Source organism: Acanthochromis polyacanthus, chromosome 19 (assembly GCF_021347895.1).
Source record: "Acanthochromis polyacanthus isolate Apoly-LR-REF ecotype Palm Island chromosome 19, KAUST_Apoly_ChrSc, whole genome shotgun sequence".
Taxonomy (NCBI): domain Eukaryota; kingdom Metazoa; phylum Chordata; class Actinopteri; family Pomacentridae; genus Acanthochromis; species Acanthochromis polyacanthus.
Window position 1 is genome coordinate 24,714,497 of NC_067131.1, and position 15,178 is coordinate 24,729,674.

At 40.9% G+C, this 15,178-nt stretch overlaps 1 protein-coding gene across 1 annotated transcript in view; it reads left to right on the forward strand.

The window, feature by feature from the left end:
* The first annotated feature begins 5,973 nt into the window (after window positions 1-5,973).
* The window catches only part of LOC110952982 (myosin-16), a 78,678-nt gene continuing 69,473 nt past the window's right edge, over window positions 5,974-15,178 (forward strand). Inside the window, exon 1 of the mRNA XM_051939114.1 lies at window positions 5,974-6,189. Coding sequence (XP_051795074.1) covers window positions 6,106-6,189 — 84 coding nt within the window. The 5' untranslated portion in view covers window positions 5,974-6,105. The remainder of the gene's footprint in view (window positions 6,190-15,178) is intronic.

Here is a 15,178-nt window from a genome sequence, read left to right on the forward strand (position 1 = left end):
GACTAACAAGCCAGAGCAAGATATGGAGAGGTGTGCAGTCACACTTTAATTCTGATTCCAGATCAGAATCTGACAGTTTTACTTCATCACTTCTTCAGATTCCATTAACATTCAACTGATCCTAAATCTGCAAGAAAACCAGCTATACAGACAGTCTTCTTACAGCAGCGGGTTGGTACACAACAAATAAAACTATAATAACACTGTGATAGAAGGCAGCTGGATTACAGCAATTAACAGGTAAAAGGCAGTGATTATCCTGCTGCTTCATGGAAAAGTATTTTTCACGACCCTTCATGATCTGAATTAAGTTTGTGTTCATGTTCTGACAGGAGCAACTCTGTGCGTTCCTGTTTTGTGTAGCCCATAACAAGGCGGATGGATCCGATTACATCTGCTAATTGTCTTGGCGAACGTCAGTACAGATGTAGGGGTACACGCTTACAGAAGGTTTTTTTATGGGCCCACTAAATACCGTGGTTCTGTTGATGGATTCAAAGTGGTTTTGTCAGTGGCTGTCTGGGTGACCACCTTTCTGTGTCTCTCTCCAACAGTAGGTGGCTTTCTCTGAAGCATGTGGCTCCATGCCAGAGTCAGTCCCTGCCAAAGATAAGCACTAGAAGAACTTCAAGGGTGCAGCACTGAATTTTCCCCCAAATCTGAAAAGCCCTAACAGAAACAAGTGCTCTGCTAAAGGGGTTGGAAAGAATAGTGTGATTGACATGAGCTCTTTCCTTATGCCATTAGTTGTTCCAAGGGTTAGTTTGGAAAAAGGAGCCTGGGAAACTGTCAGCACCTTTTCCATGTCATTTCTTAAGTACATTTATTTGTTTTTCCAGGATTGACACATTTGAATAGAGGGTGACTGTTTGGCTGCTGAAGAAGATGAAGCATGTCCTGAATTAAAGATGATTTGGTCAAAAGAAGGTTATTTTTTTAATGTATTGGTTAATATGTAAAGCTACTATAAGCTAATTTTCAGGATGTTGCATGTGTGCAAACTACTCATTGCACACATGTCTGTCAGTGAAGAAATGAAGGTACTGACACTAAAAGTGGGCTGCACAGTGAAACGGTGGTTAGCACCGTCGCCTCACAGCGAGAAGATCCCGGGATCATGTCCTGGCATGGGATCTTTCTGTGTGGAGTTTGCATGTTCTCCCTGTGAGTGCTTCCTCCCACAGTCCAAAGACATGCTGAGATTAATTGATGATTCTAAAGTGTTTGTAGGTGTGAATGTGAGTGTGATTGTTTGTCTCTATGTGTGGCCCTGCAGTACACTGGTGACCTGTCCACAGTGTCCCCTGCCTTCATTCTAAGTCTGGGATAGACTCCAGCCCCCCGTGATCCTAATGAGGATTAAGCAGTGTTTAGATAATGGATGGATGGATGTTGTATTTCGTGGGACCTGATAGATGTAACAAAATTCACTTTTCTTTTAGCTGTTTTCATCGCCATCATTCTGTCATTAGCAGCAAAAACTACAACTTCTATCATCTAGTTGCCAATTTTGACTAGTCTTTGATGTGAGGCTAGATATGAGTTGGGTCAAATTTTTTGTGGCTCTGTCAGCATTTGTCTCATTTCACATTACACATGAGCTGCATTTTAGAACGTTTTTCACGAAACTCAGTTATACTTTCTGAAGATTCAAGACTTGTTTGGCTTAGACTTGCAGAGCTGAATGCAGCTAAGGTGCTAAGAACTGGAGCCTATCCCCCGGATGGCACTGACATTCCCATCCACATTCCCACCTCTGGCTAATATAGAATCTCCAATTATCCCTCCATGCCTGTCGTTGAATTGTGGGAGGAAGCCAGAGCATCTAAAGAAAACCTACACAGGTACAGGAATAACATGCAACAGCTTTAAATACAAGGTGAGGGTTATATAAAAAAAGAAATCTTGCTATGATTGCATTAGATGCTACTAATGTAAATCTAAGTCCAAACAAAAATGTAAATAATGTCCTGCAGTTTTCTGTATATTAAGCTGAATAATAAATTGACTTTGACATACAGTACATTTTTCATGAGCTCGAGGTCAAATTCTTGAACTCTGCACACATGCTGACATCCGCTTGACTTGGCGCTTTGCAAAGCACAAGTCAGAAGCCGACTGTCATCTGATCTTGTCAGACAATAAGCCTGTAAAAATCCAAAGTTTCCACTGCCAGCCTGATTAAAACTTCAATGAACTGTTGCTTTCATTCCCACAAGATGAAACAAGATAAATTACCCTGTGCTGTCAGTTTTCCTCTGTTGCAAAGTAAACATATCATTTTATGCATGATTTCCTCCTGCCTCCAGCCACTGGATGCCACAGGACTTTAGGCAGCAGATGACTGACTGACACACTGACACATGCAGGCAGACAGGCAATGAAATAAAATGCAGTGTGGGAGGGGTTGAAAAGAGAAGCTTGTTTGATGAATCCTTGTGGAGACCTGCTAATTCCCCTCGACTAATTAGATTTCATAGGCTTTAACAAAGTCTTGGCTGCAGAACTCACTCTTTGGATCATTATATTGTGTATTTACTGACCTGAAAAAAGCTCTTCAGCTTATTTTAAGGCCACTATAATCACTTAAAATTCACTAAACTAAATATTTACTTGTATTGTTTTCATGTAAATTCCTTGTTGCATGGTATGTTGCGTTATGAGAGTATTTCAGAAAATTCTTGTGTAACATAAAGCTTTTTAATACTGTGCAAAAATTCAAATGTTTGTTGGAATTTCTTTGCAAGGAGAGGACAGCTTCAAGCGGTTGTCTCAGGATAAGGTGGCAACAGGTTAAAACCACATTTGGCTACTTCTACCATGTAATGCTCTGAGGATGGATACAATGTCCTGGATCAACAACATGCCAGCTCAGAGAAAGCTTTTCTGTCCTTTATTTATTTATTTTTGATTGCTTTAAACATTTCAGATTTTGTGAACAGTGATGCAAGGTTTTATAGTGAACAATTATGCCCCAAAATGTGAGTTATACTGCTTGTTTTCCAGGTGAGGTTTGGTAAGTTTCCTTGTAATTAGCAAATGTTAACATGCAAACTCATGAAACTAAGACATGTATAGTTAAAAGTTCAAGTGATGCTCTGTATTAGCCCTCAAGGGGTGCTTCTTCTTCTGTCCTATAATCCTATATATACAGTAAGCAGCCATAGCATTGTTACAGTGCACTGTTCTGCTGTAAAACTTTGGATCCTGGCATTCCTGGATCCTAATTTGAAACGTATTCCCCATCTAAACATTGTTGCAGATCAACTACCCTCCACCATGGCAGGACGGTGCACAAAGCCACGTCACAAAAAACAAGTCAGAAATGCGTCAAGGAGCACGACAAAGAGTCCAAGGTCTTGACATGGCCTTCAAATTCCCTATATCCCAATGCAACCAAAGATCCATGAGTTGCACCAGAAGACACCTGATCCTTAGAGGCTCCACCATGTACAGGACTCAGATTTCTCCTTCCTGTCCTGGTGCCATGTCCTAACCCTGATACGTCAAAGCTGTTTTGGCATGATAAGGACCTACACAATATTAGGCAGGTGGTTTTAATGTTATGACTGATGAGAGGACATAATATATTGTAATTCAACAGAAGTGGAAAGACTTCAGTGTCCTATTTAGGTTTTGGAGTAACTGACATGTTAATAAGTAGCACTGTGTTCTTTAGGTCACTACTAGCTGTTTGACACCTGTAATTACTTTGCAATATCCATCCATCCATCCATCCATCCATCCATCCATCCATCCATTGTCTATACCACTTAATCCTCATTAGGGTCATAGGGGGCTGGAGGTTATCCCAGCTGACTTAGGGTGAAGGCAGGGGACATCCTGGCAGGTTATCAGTCTGTCACACAGTTACACAGAGAGCCAGACAAGCACGCTCACATTCACACCTACGGGCAATTCAGAATCACTTGTTAACCTCAGCATGTTTTTGGACTGTGGGAGGAAACTACAGTACCTGGAGAATACCAACGCATGCACAGAGAAAACATGCAAACACCATGCAGAAAGATCCCAGGCCCAGGACCTTCTAGCTGCAAGGCGAAACTACAGAGCCACTGTGCAGCCCTACTTTGCAATATGGCTTTCCAAAACATATGATTAGCCTATAAAATACAATGCATTGTTAAAATAAACAACAATATATAAAGTTGTTTAATGTGGCTCGACAACATTTTAGTAATCCAATGATACAATATATCTATAAAAAGTTATTTGCTTCATCTGGAAACAAAGGATGTAAATCCCATTTTTGGAAATAACTCTATAACATAAAGTCTTATCTCACTGTCCACAAAAACTCAATAGTTTGAAGCAACCAAAGAAAAAAGGAGATGAAGCTTCGAGCTGGCATGCTGTTGCTCCAGGACAATGTGTCCATCCACACGATGCAAGTGGCAGAAGTTGCCCTATGCACCTTGCTGACCTGTCTGACTCCTAGAACGCTTTATAGTATACAGTTATGCCCTAAACTGGGAGTTACACCCTTTGTTTTTGGGTGAGGCAGGGAACTTTTTGAAGTACCTTTGTATGTTACATTATATTTTCATATGCATAAGCAATACATTATTAGAGCAGTTTAAATCTTAGTTCACTTTGTGACCCTGTCCTATGATTAGCCTATTTACAGCGTGCAATAATTCAAATCCACTCCTCACTCACATCTACTGCTACTACACGTACTTACGTAGGTAATTAATTACACAAAAATAGTGCAAAAATGGCATATGCCGGAAAACAGTGTATAAAGTCCATAAAACAACTGCAGCTGGTCCTGAAAGCTGCTATTAGTGTTGTCACCAAGCCTTAAAAAAGTCAATCATATCACTCCAGTTTTGAGGTTTTTACACTGGCTTCTGGTGTCTCAGAGGATAGACTTTAAAATACTTTTGTAAGTTTCTAACGCTCTGAATGGTTTAGGACCCAACTATAGCAGTGTCCTCATTTTACTATTTGAACCAGGTCCTCTGGTACAGGTCTGCTCTCTGTCCCCAGAGTTGGAACCAAAAATGGAGACACAGCTTTCAGTTTTTATGCTTCACATGTCCAGAAAACTGTGGGTCTCTTGAAACTCTCAGCTCCCTTAAATCATGGTCAAAGACTTATTTATTCACTGTTGCCTTTGATTAGTGAATTTCTTAGTACAATCACTGCACTGTTACTCTTAACACTGCACAGTAACTTATAAAGGGATCTTATTTTACCTCACTTTTTATCTTAGTTTCAATTTCTTTGTTTTCATTTTAAAATTTCATGTTGATTTTATTGCCTAAATTATTTTTGTTTCTATGATTTTAATGCCTGATTTGAATGTCTGGCTTTTAAATTATCTTTGTAATTCATTTCTTGGCCATTGTAAAGCACGTTGAATTGCCTTGTGCATGAAGTGTGCTACGTAAATATACTTGCCAAACTTGCCAAAAAAAAAGCTCCCAAGTATACAAAGAGTACTGCAATGCTTTGAAATTAAATGGGTGCTTCATTGATATGTTAAGACTCTGCTTTTATTAGTTAATAAATATATATATGTATGTATGTATGTATCTTTGTATATGTATCACTAAGATTTGGGGTTTTTAAAACTGGTGTCGGATGATTAAACAACGTGGTGTGTTGCTTATTTCTGAATATAAATGCCACCCACATGGCATATTTTGTTTGCAAATTTGCCCTCTTTAGAGAATTATTCCTCTATGCAGGAATGCACTTTTTTTAAGATGAAGTGTGCACGTTGCACATTGCTATGCTGGAGGCCGGCTGTCTGTCTCAAAGTGTGCTGTCAGAAGCTGGTGTGGCTTTAGGCATGGAGGAGGGAGGAGAAGTGTGTGGGATTGGGGGGTGGGATGTTCAAGCTTGTTCATGCTTTTTTTTTTTTTTTTTTGCATGTTCCCTCCCTCCCTCCCTCTTTCCCTCCCTCCCTCCCTCTTTCCCTCCCTCCGTCCTGCTCCTCAGGGTCAGGTAGCAGACGCAACACACTCTCGCACACACTCCCACAGCTTGAAGAGACTACACACACATGCACAAGCTTCACTTCCTCCCCAGAGCCCAGTCGGGTGAAGACAGTATGGGTGGCTGTGAGCTGTGAGGATGGAGAAGAGAGTGTGTGTGATCCAGACTGACTTCCACCAGTACAGACCCACCATCGCTCTGCACAGCAGATCTCTGGCACATGTAAGAAACCTGCCTCTCTTCCTCTGACACTGTCTTATATTCTGTGTGTTTTCTGTCTGTCACTGTGCTCTCCTACATGTTGCAGCGCTCCGCCTCAATGCAGGCCCACACCTCTAGAAAAAAAGGGCTACTCTGTTCAGCAGGGGGCGTCAGAGTGTGTCGTATCATTTATGACATACAATATATGTTGCTTCAAGTGTTGTACATCTTGGTTTACCATATTGCTGGATGAGTGTGACTGTTGTAGTTTTAGCTATTAGTGAATCAGTTTGAAATTATGTCATGTTACTGTCACACACTAGTTGTTCCCTTCTACATTCACACACACATTTCAGAGGAATGCAAACATAGACAAGCATCAGAAAGCCTGAAGACACTGAAACAGTCAATTTCATTTGCTTGCACACAGATTTAAGGTACAGCCAAGAAGACAACAACTACAACAACTTTAAAAAAAAAAAAAAAAAAAGACACATAGTTTGACATTTTGGAAAGATAAGAGGATTAATACCACTCTCATGTTTGTATGCTAAGTATTGATCTGGAGCCAGGGGGAAATTAGTCCAGCTTAGCATAAAGACATGACGTAGCGTGAGACAGCTAGCCTGATTCTGCTGTTCAAGGTACAGCTAAGAAGACAACAACTACAACAACTTTAAAAAAAAGACACATAGTTTGACATTTTGGACCGATAGGATTGATACCACTCTCATGTTTGTATGCTAAGTATTGATCTGGAGCCAGGAGGAAATTAGTCCAGCTTAGCATAAAGACCTGACGTAGCGCGAAACAGCTAGCCTAATTCTGCTGAAGTTTCAACATGGGCCTATCATGGCCCCTCAAACACAATCCAATCAATTCTTTTATTGACTCTTTAGACAGACTCAATCATTTAAAACATTCACTGTGCTCAGATTCTCAGAAGATACTTGTTAATTATTGACCCAGCTAGACTACTTTATGCACAGCAGCTGTCATACACAAATACACAGTTTTTGTAGCATCTAATAAACATTAGTTAATATCATAGATGACCAGCAGAGTATGAGTCCTCTGGTTGCAAAGAATCGTTCGTATAGACATAGACCAAGATGGCGACTGCTGAATTCCAAACTTGAGGCTTCAAATTGGTATTCCACTATTACTAAAGCCAAGTTTGATTGGTCTATCTTACATACAGTGTAAGATTAATTTATCTTAATTAAATTCAGACACAGGACACAGAAAATATATGGAAAAAATTTATTTGATGCGTTCTTTGATATATATATATATATATATATATATATATATAGTGGGGCTAATATCTGCTAACGTGGTGGGGCCTGACAGCTAGCCAACTTGGAGCAGTAAAGATAGTTCGGCTGCACTTCTGAGGAGCTTAATGTCATCCATCTTTAAATTCAGTGTGTAACGAGTATAAACTAGAAAGACTGCATTATCCAAGACTAGAGTCAAAGCAATAATTCCAGTGTATGTGTGAGAATGTTAAGCAACCACTGTCTGTATATAAAGATGGACAAACCCTCCATGACATCACCCGAAGGTTTCCTGGATAGTTTTCAAGCTCAATGTGGTGTCTCCAGCCATCATATCAGTGCCTGACTCATCCTAGCTCCCAGCTTATCCAAAAATGAGCAAAGAAGTATGCATGAGTGGAACTGACTGGCCTTATCTGTCACGTAAAGCGGTCTTTCCTTTAACTATCCAAAGCTTTAAATTGTACTACAATTTAAATGGTTAAGTCATATAAAAATTCACCTGTCATACAGTAGTCAAGAATGAGGAAATTAGCTATGGAGACCAAAATTGTTTTTTACAGCAGGGTGTAAGCATGTTTAGTCCTGCTGTAAAACTGGGCAATATATCTAGGGATTTATAGGGAAAGACTCACTTTTGAAGCCAGCCTCCAGTGGCCATTTGTGAAACTATAATTTTTGGCACTTTGTGTTCACTTTTTCTTCTTGGGGGCTGCGCAGTGGCTTGGTGGTTAGCACTTTCGCCTTGCAGCTATAGGATCCCCAGTTCGAATCTTTCCCGGGGTCTTTCTGTGTGGAGTTTGCATGTTCTCCCTGTGCATGCGTAGATTCCCTCCGAGTGCTCCAGCTTCCTCCCACAGACCAAAAACATGCTGAGGTTAACTGGTAATTCTAAATTGTCCGTAAATGTGAATGTGAGTGTGATTGTTAGTCTATATATGTGTCCCTGCGATAGACTGGTGACCTGTCCAGGGTGTCTCCTGCCTTCACACTAAGTCAGTTGGGCTAGACTCCAGCCCCCCGCGACCCTAATGAGGATTGTGCGGTGTATAGAGAACAGTTGGAGGGAAATTTTCCTCTTGGAAGCAACCAATGAAAGACCAGCCTGAAGTCCCCATGGTGACAAAGCTTAAAGCACCAATAACTGCGCTCATTTGGCTTTCACATATGAAGCATGCATAAATGAACCTAACAGAATTTAAAAACTATTACATTTAAGTTTTAAAAATTTTAACAGGACAATGCATTAACCTGCTGTCACTTATATTGAAAGAATAAACTGATTGTATGATAGAACTGTTTTATTTGGAGAACTTGTAACTGACATTTGGTTATGCTGTGGCCCACATATGGCTGGCATTTGGCAGCGAGGAGTGGACCATTATTCCCTGCAGTATGTGGACCAGATGAAAGAGTCCAGAACTGGGGCAAAATAATTTTACTATCTGGGTCTGTTCTCTTATCAAGAGTGAATACTAGATGGATGGTTAATATCAGTTCTCTGTTGAGACTGCTCGTGTACTATTTAACTTAGAGCATGTGGGAGATACTAACACTAGACATAGGTAAGACTACATTTAAGAGCCACCTGGTTTTGTATTTTGCTGATGATCCATGTCCAATGACCAACTGATTACTGTTTTCAAATATTTTTGCCTTCACTGATGATATGTGACTGCGTGACGTAGACCCTAATGGCTCTTTCAGCAGATGAATGCCGGTCTGACCTCTTCTTCTTGTCTCAGTCTGTATTTTCACGCCCACACACATGTTGTACACATGTGTACACACACCCGGCTCTGCGAACAAAGACATGAAAAGCTGTGTAGTTTTCTTCCTTCATGATGCAACATGTGGGTCATGAGGGCCAAAGAGAAAACTTTTCACCTTTTTGTGTGTTTCATCTTAAATGGTGCTAAATGCAAAGGAGTCCTGCTGATCTCCTGATAATACTATGTTTGGGTCCATTCAGTTCAGCATAACTACAGTTATGTTGTCTATAATCTGTCTCTGCTGTAGTCCAACTATGTCAGGAATGTCAATCAGCCCCGTCAGCATTATAATTGGCAGCAAAAAGAGCAGAAACTCTGTGCTGCATTTATAATATCAACATTTGTCCCACCAGTGTAATTACATGACAACAATAGTGTCACTGAGATGATTTATACGTGGGTATTATTGCACCTGACCTGCAGTCAGTCAACCCCATGAGTTTAAGTGAACTGAGAGGTGCTTCAGTGATCAAAGGCTGGCTGTGCCTTCCTCTGTGACCTGGATCCAGAGTTCAGCCAGAGGCCAGGCTTCACCGTGCAGTCCATTAATCTGGGAGCAGTTTACACGCTGGAGTCTATATCATGGGTCTCAAACTCGCGGCCCGCTGGCCAACTGCGGCCCGTGGGACAATATTTTGTGGCCCTCCACTTGAGATCAAAGTTTAGCATTGGTGCGGCACGCCCGCTTTTCTCATACGCTTCCGCGTAGTTGATAAGACAGCACTTTGAGATAATGTCGAAGAACAGCAGCAAAGTGCTACGAGCTGGGCTTGAACTCACGACTGCCGCATCGAAGGCGGGAGCTTAACCTGTTGAGCTATCGGTGGAAGAAGCTCGCAGATCTTTCTGCCAACTACTTCGGTGTCACACTTGTCGTGGACTTTCACATAATATACAACGGTCACTCCTCTGTGGCGGAGATTAGGTTCCTGAATCCCCCGAGACTTTAAATTTATTTTGATGCGCAGCGATCAGACGTCTATATGAAATGGACAAAGCGAGATGCTGAGCTGCTAAACACCAGACGGAGGAGACTCCTGCTATGGTCCCTGAGCCAATCAGAGCCCAGCGCTCTATTTATTTCGATTTAATATTGTTTTAATATGTCTTAATTATTATTTTTTATATTATTTTTCATTTTTTTAGGCTAGAAAATGCTTATTTTAAATAATAAACAAATAAAAATACATATACCGCAAAATAGCTCAGGCTCATGACAGGTTCCAGCATTTGCGGTCAAGTTAGCCAACGCGAATTAGCAACGTCAGTCACTTGAAACGTGATTGCAGAGCAACATCAAGTGAAAGTAATACAAGCAAAGAACATATATCCAGCCTCAGTCATGTCCTTCTCAAAACCTGCCGTGAGGAGAAAGGTTGGTGACCAGCACGATCATCTTCAAGCCGTACCGAGGGTCTCAATTCTTCCTCCCTCAAGCCAAATGTGGCTCAGCTGTGTGAGAGGAAGCGCTGCCAGGTCTCTGGCAGCAAGGAGTAGGCAAGAGAAGCCTATGTTCTGAAGAACAGTTCGTGCTCTGAAAAAATGTTCATGCTCAGCAGAACCATTCACATTCTGAAGAAACAGTCATGTTGAAGAACTGTTATTGATAAAGGAGAAGATTGGATCAGTTGTACTTTGGAATACTTGAAACACGTTTTTGTGGAATACTTGATGCAGCTCAGCCTCACTCAGAATCTAGCTTCAGTGGCCTCCAGGTAAGTTGAGTTTGAGACCCCTGGTCTTTATGGTAGAAGCCTTGCTCACCTGCAGTCACAGAATGGGAATACACACTGTGATCCGTGTGATCCAATCGATATCATCCAACCAGAGCTGCAGGGTCAGCAGTCTCACACCTCAGTTGTGGACCTGGAGTAACAGGTTAACCTGCACCACATATAGGCAGGAAAATTAGCAGCAGCCGTTAGTGCAGACATGCTCTTGTAACTTGTGCAATTTTGAAAGTTGGTGAGACAGTTGTTTCATTCCAGAACAGTAACTTTTAGATTTACTTTTGTAGATAATCCATAAGTTGGTTGTCAAGTGTTTCATTAAACATACAATACAATATTTACATGATTCATATTCACTTTGGCCAAGCAGCTTCTTTCAGAACGGAAAAATTAAATTGACACTGAAGTGCCAAATACTGCAAATCCTCAAATGTCCACTTGAGGCTGGTTTCAAAAGTGAGTCATTCCCCAAAACCCTCCATGGTAAAATGCTGACCTTTACAGCAGATATTAAGGTGTTTACACCCAAGAGCAAACAACAGATTTGGTCTCTGTAGCTAATTTCCATGTCTGTGACAGCTGTACAGGTTTTTATACATCACATTGTTTAAATTGCATCCAAGTTTAAAAGTTTTGCATAATTAATGGCTGCTGTGACAGGTAGGTGCCATCGCAGGGCAGTGTACAGGACAAAGGCATTGTATAACCTGCCTCAGCTCCACTCACACTCCACCTTTTAGCTCCTATTTGGATTAGCCAGAAGTTAGGAGGAGTAAGGCACTGCCAAGATGGCAACAATCGGAGCCACCACACAGAGCTTTAAAACGAGTTTTCCCTAAACCTGTGAGTTACGTCACAGAGAATTTTTCTGTCTTTATATACAGCATATGAGTTAGGCTAACTAGAGTTACCCACATCGTCGGAAACTAGTTTATATGCCATTTGTTTGAATTGATTTTAGGTGCCAGTGTCTCTGACTGGAGATGATCACAGATGTAAATGATTAAAAAATGTAACAGCTAACCTGTTGTGTTTTACAGCCACTTTGAGTAGGAGTGTGCTATTTTTTAGTCATGTTTAATTTTTATTCATTCATGCTTGTTGACAGATGGCAGTTGAGTTATGTCTCTGTCGCACCAGAATTTCCAAGCTAAATCATAGTGGATAAGTTCAGTGCGGGTGCAAAATAAATCTGGTTCTCTGGCTTCTTCCCACAGTCCAAAAACATGCTAAAGTTAGTTGGTGATTCGAAATTGCTCGTAGCAGTGAACGTGAGTGTGCTTGTTTGTCTCTATATGTGTCCCTGTGACAGACTGGTGACCTGTCCGGGGTGTCCTCTGCATTCACTGTGGGTCCACTGGAATAGACTCCAGCCCCCCCACGACCCTAATGAGGATAAAGAGAAGTATAGATAATGGATGAATGGATCTCTGGCAAACTTTGATATGACAAATTTGCACAAATGACTATTCTGAATACAATTTTGAATAAAGTGAATTTCCTGCTGAGCCAAGCTGCTCCTTTTCCTCAGTCTCTGATCTATTTGCTAACTTGTTAAGGTAACATCATCCTGGTGCCACGTCTGTTACTAGTGCACAGATCTGAGTAATGTTAGTCGTCTAATTTTGCTCACGCATATGAGTGTATTTTTCAAAATGTTAAACTCTTTCCTGAATGGCGATTTTGAAGCTTAGTGTTGTGGCTCCAGCTGTTGCTCTCTTGGCAGTACTAGTCTCCCTCTAACTCCTGGGTAATCCAAAAATGAGCCAAGAGGTGGAGCATGTATAGAGCTGAGTCAGGTCATGCAACCATCTCTGGAAGATGGACTGTCCAGTTTTAGCGCCCACGTATCACTCAGAGTAGCCATGGCTTTAATTAGGCATAACTTTAAGCCTCAATACAATTCAAATGACTGCATAATATATAAAAACACTGCTGTTAAGTTGGAGATTAAACGAGTGCCGCCCTCATGGGGGGAGTTTCCAGCAGGGATTGTACAAAAGACGGTTGTCGCCAAATGTAAAGCTCAGAATTGCAGGTTATCAGTATTTTCTGTTTGGAGCTGGGACCTTGTAAAATCTCCCACACTCCACACCTGGACTAACTAACACAGCAGACATTAAAATGTCTAACTCTTATAATTTTCAAAATAACCACCAGAATAACCTCCAGTTGTAACTGGTCCTGAATTTAGACTCATTTAAAGAATTACAAAACATTTTGCTGTCACTGGTTTTTGTATTTCTATCTAAGGTTATTAATATTAGAAATGCTCCAGAAAAAAAAGACCAAAAAGCAAGAACCAACTCGTTAAAAATTGAAAGCTACAACTTTTCCGAAGGCTATTTTTCTGGTCACTGAAACTAAATTGACCATCATCTGTGTTCTGTTCTCCAAGCTGGCAGCTTCACTAACTCACACTGGAAAATCACTGGAGAGTCACTGCTGACTGTATTCTTCCTACATGGCAGCTCTGCCTCTGCAAACAAAATATTTGACTAAAACTGCATTTTAAAGGTCCAATAATAATGTTTTCAATTCTTTTTTTCCGAAATAGTTTAGCTTATTTCATGTCTGAGTCATGTGTACAGTAACTGGGGTAATGTGGATGCTGTGTTCAGTAGCACTGGAACCTCCTGCAGATGTAAATAGGTGTTGAGAAGGTGAACAGCTGTTCAAATTAAAGAGAGAAAAGGAGATCATGGGTTTAAACCCCAGTTACCTTCGCTCAGACCGATCAGGAATCAGAGGAGCAGGCTGTTACTGAAGCATTGTCTTGGGCAAATGATAAATGTCAAAATATGAACAGTTTTTACACAGCTGTGAATCAGATGGACAGTCGGAAAGTTTGTTTTATAGGGACGGGAATTGCAGAAACAAGCTCTGAGCTTCAAGTCAAAACATGAAAACTTTGCTCAAGTCTAAGCTGCATTCATCTCACAGAGAGGGATTGCACTGCGACAAAGACACCGTTTAATTTGCGCGGCATCAACAATAGCGACGGCTTAAGAGGCTGAGCCCTGTGATCGTGTTAAAGGTGAACCATTGATGTGTCACATTTATCCTCTTTTGCTTTTTCGGGCCTCAGTGTGCAGACTGATGTTAATTGTGATGGTAAATCCCGCAGTGACAGGTTAGTGTATTGTGTGTTCAAACTGACTACAGGTAAAGGAAGTTCAGGTGTGTCAGGAGACAAATCCTTAACATACACGTTCTACATCTTACTGAGGCACCCTGGCTATTACCAACACACTTAAGAAACATGATGCCACATTTCCCTGTCTGATTTTCCTGCTGACAAACTGCACAGTTTTGACAGGTAAACCGGCCTTCAAGGCTCAGAGAGCTGAGGTAATACGACTTTTTTTTCCACTCAAGCAGCAACAGGTTTTTGCCTCTGCTTCTTCTTCTTCTTCAGATGGAAAATCTAATCACATCTGTTATTCCACATCCTTTTTTTTTTTTTTTGCTTTGAAAGTACAGCCAAATTTTCTTGTAGAATCTTGTTAGGTGTGGAGAGAAAGTAAAAGAGGAGTCTGAATGTGAAATTCATTTTAAATGCATGCAGTAAACAAGACTAGCACATCTGTGGCAGGGTTATATGCTGTGAATTTAGTCTGGGTATTCATGGCCTTTACAAGACCTTGTCTAAGAAGCCAATGCAGGACACTGCTGGCATTGCTATTTACATTAAGCATAGTTACAGTTTGGCATGGTGGCTCGGTTGTTAGCACAGTTGCTTCATAGCTCGAAGATCCCTGGGCCTGACATCTTTCTGTGAGGAATTTGCATATTCACTCTGTGCATGTGTGGGTTTTCACTCCCAAAACACGCTGAGATCAATTGGTGATTCTACACTGTCAGTCGGTGTGAATGACAGTGTGATTGCTTGCCTTCACCCTAACTGGGATAGACCTCTCCCCAGCCCCCGTGACCCTACAGAGGATTAAGCGGTGTGCAGATAATGGATAATGGAAAATGTCAAATAAAATCACTGCAGCAGAGATGTGGTTTTACAGACACATGCTATACATATCTTTTATGGCCAGAATAAGCAATGAAGATGTTTTATGATTACTAAACACAAATGATATACTATTGAACAAAAGTAGGAAATGGCAAGCAATAATTTTTGGACATATATGGAAAGAGAACCTGAATTATATTGTCACAACTGGAAAAAAATAATAGGAAGAGAGGACATGGCAGACAGAGAATGAAAAAGATA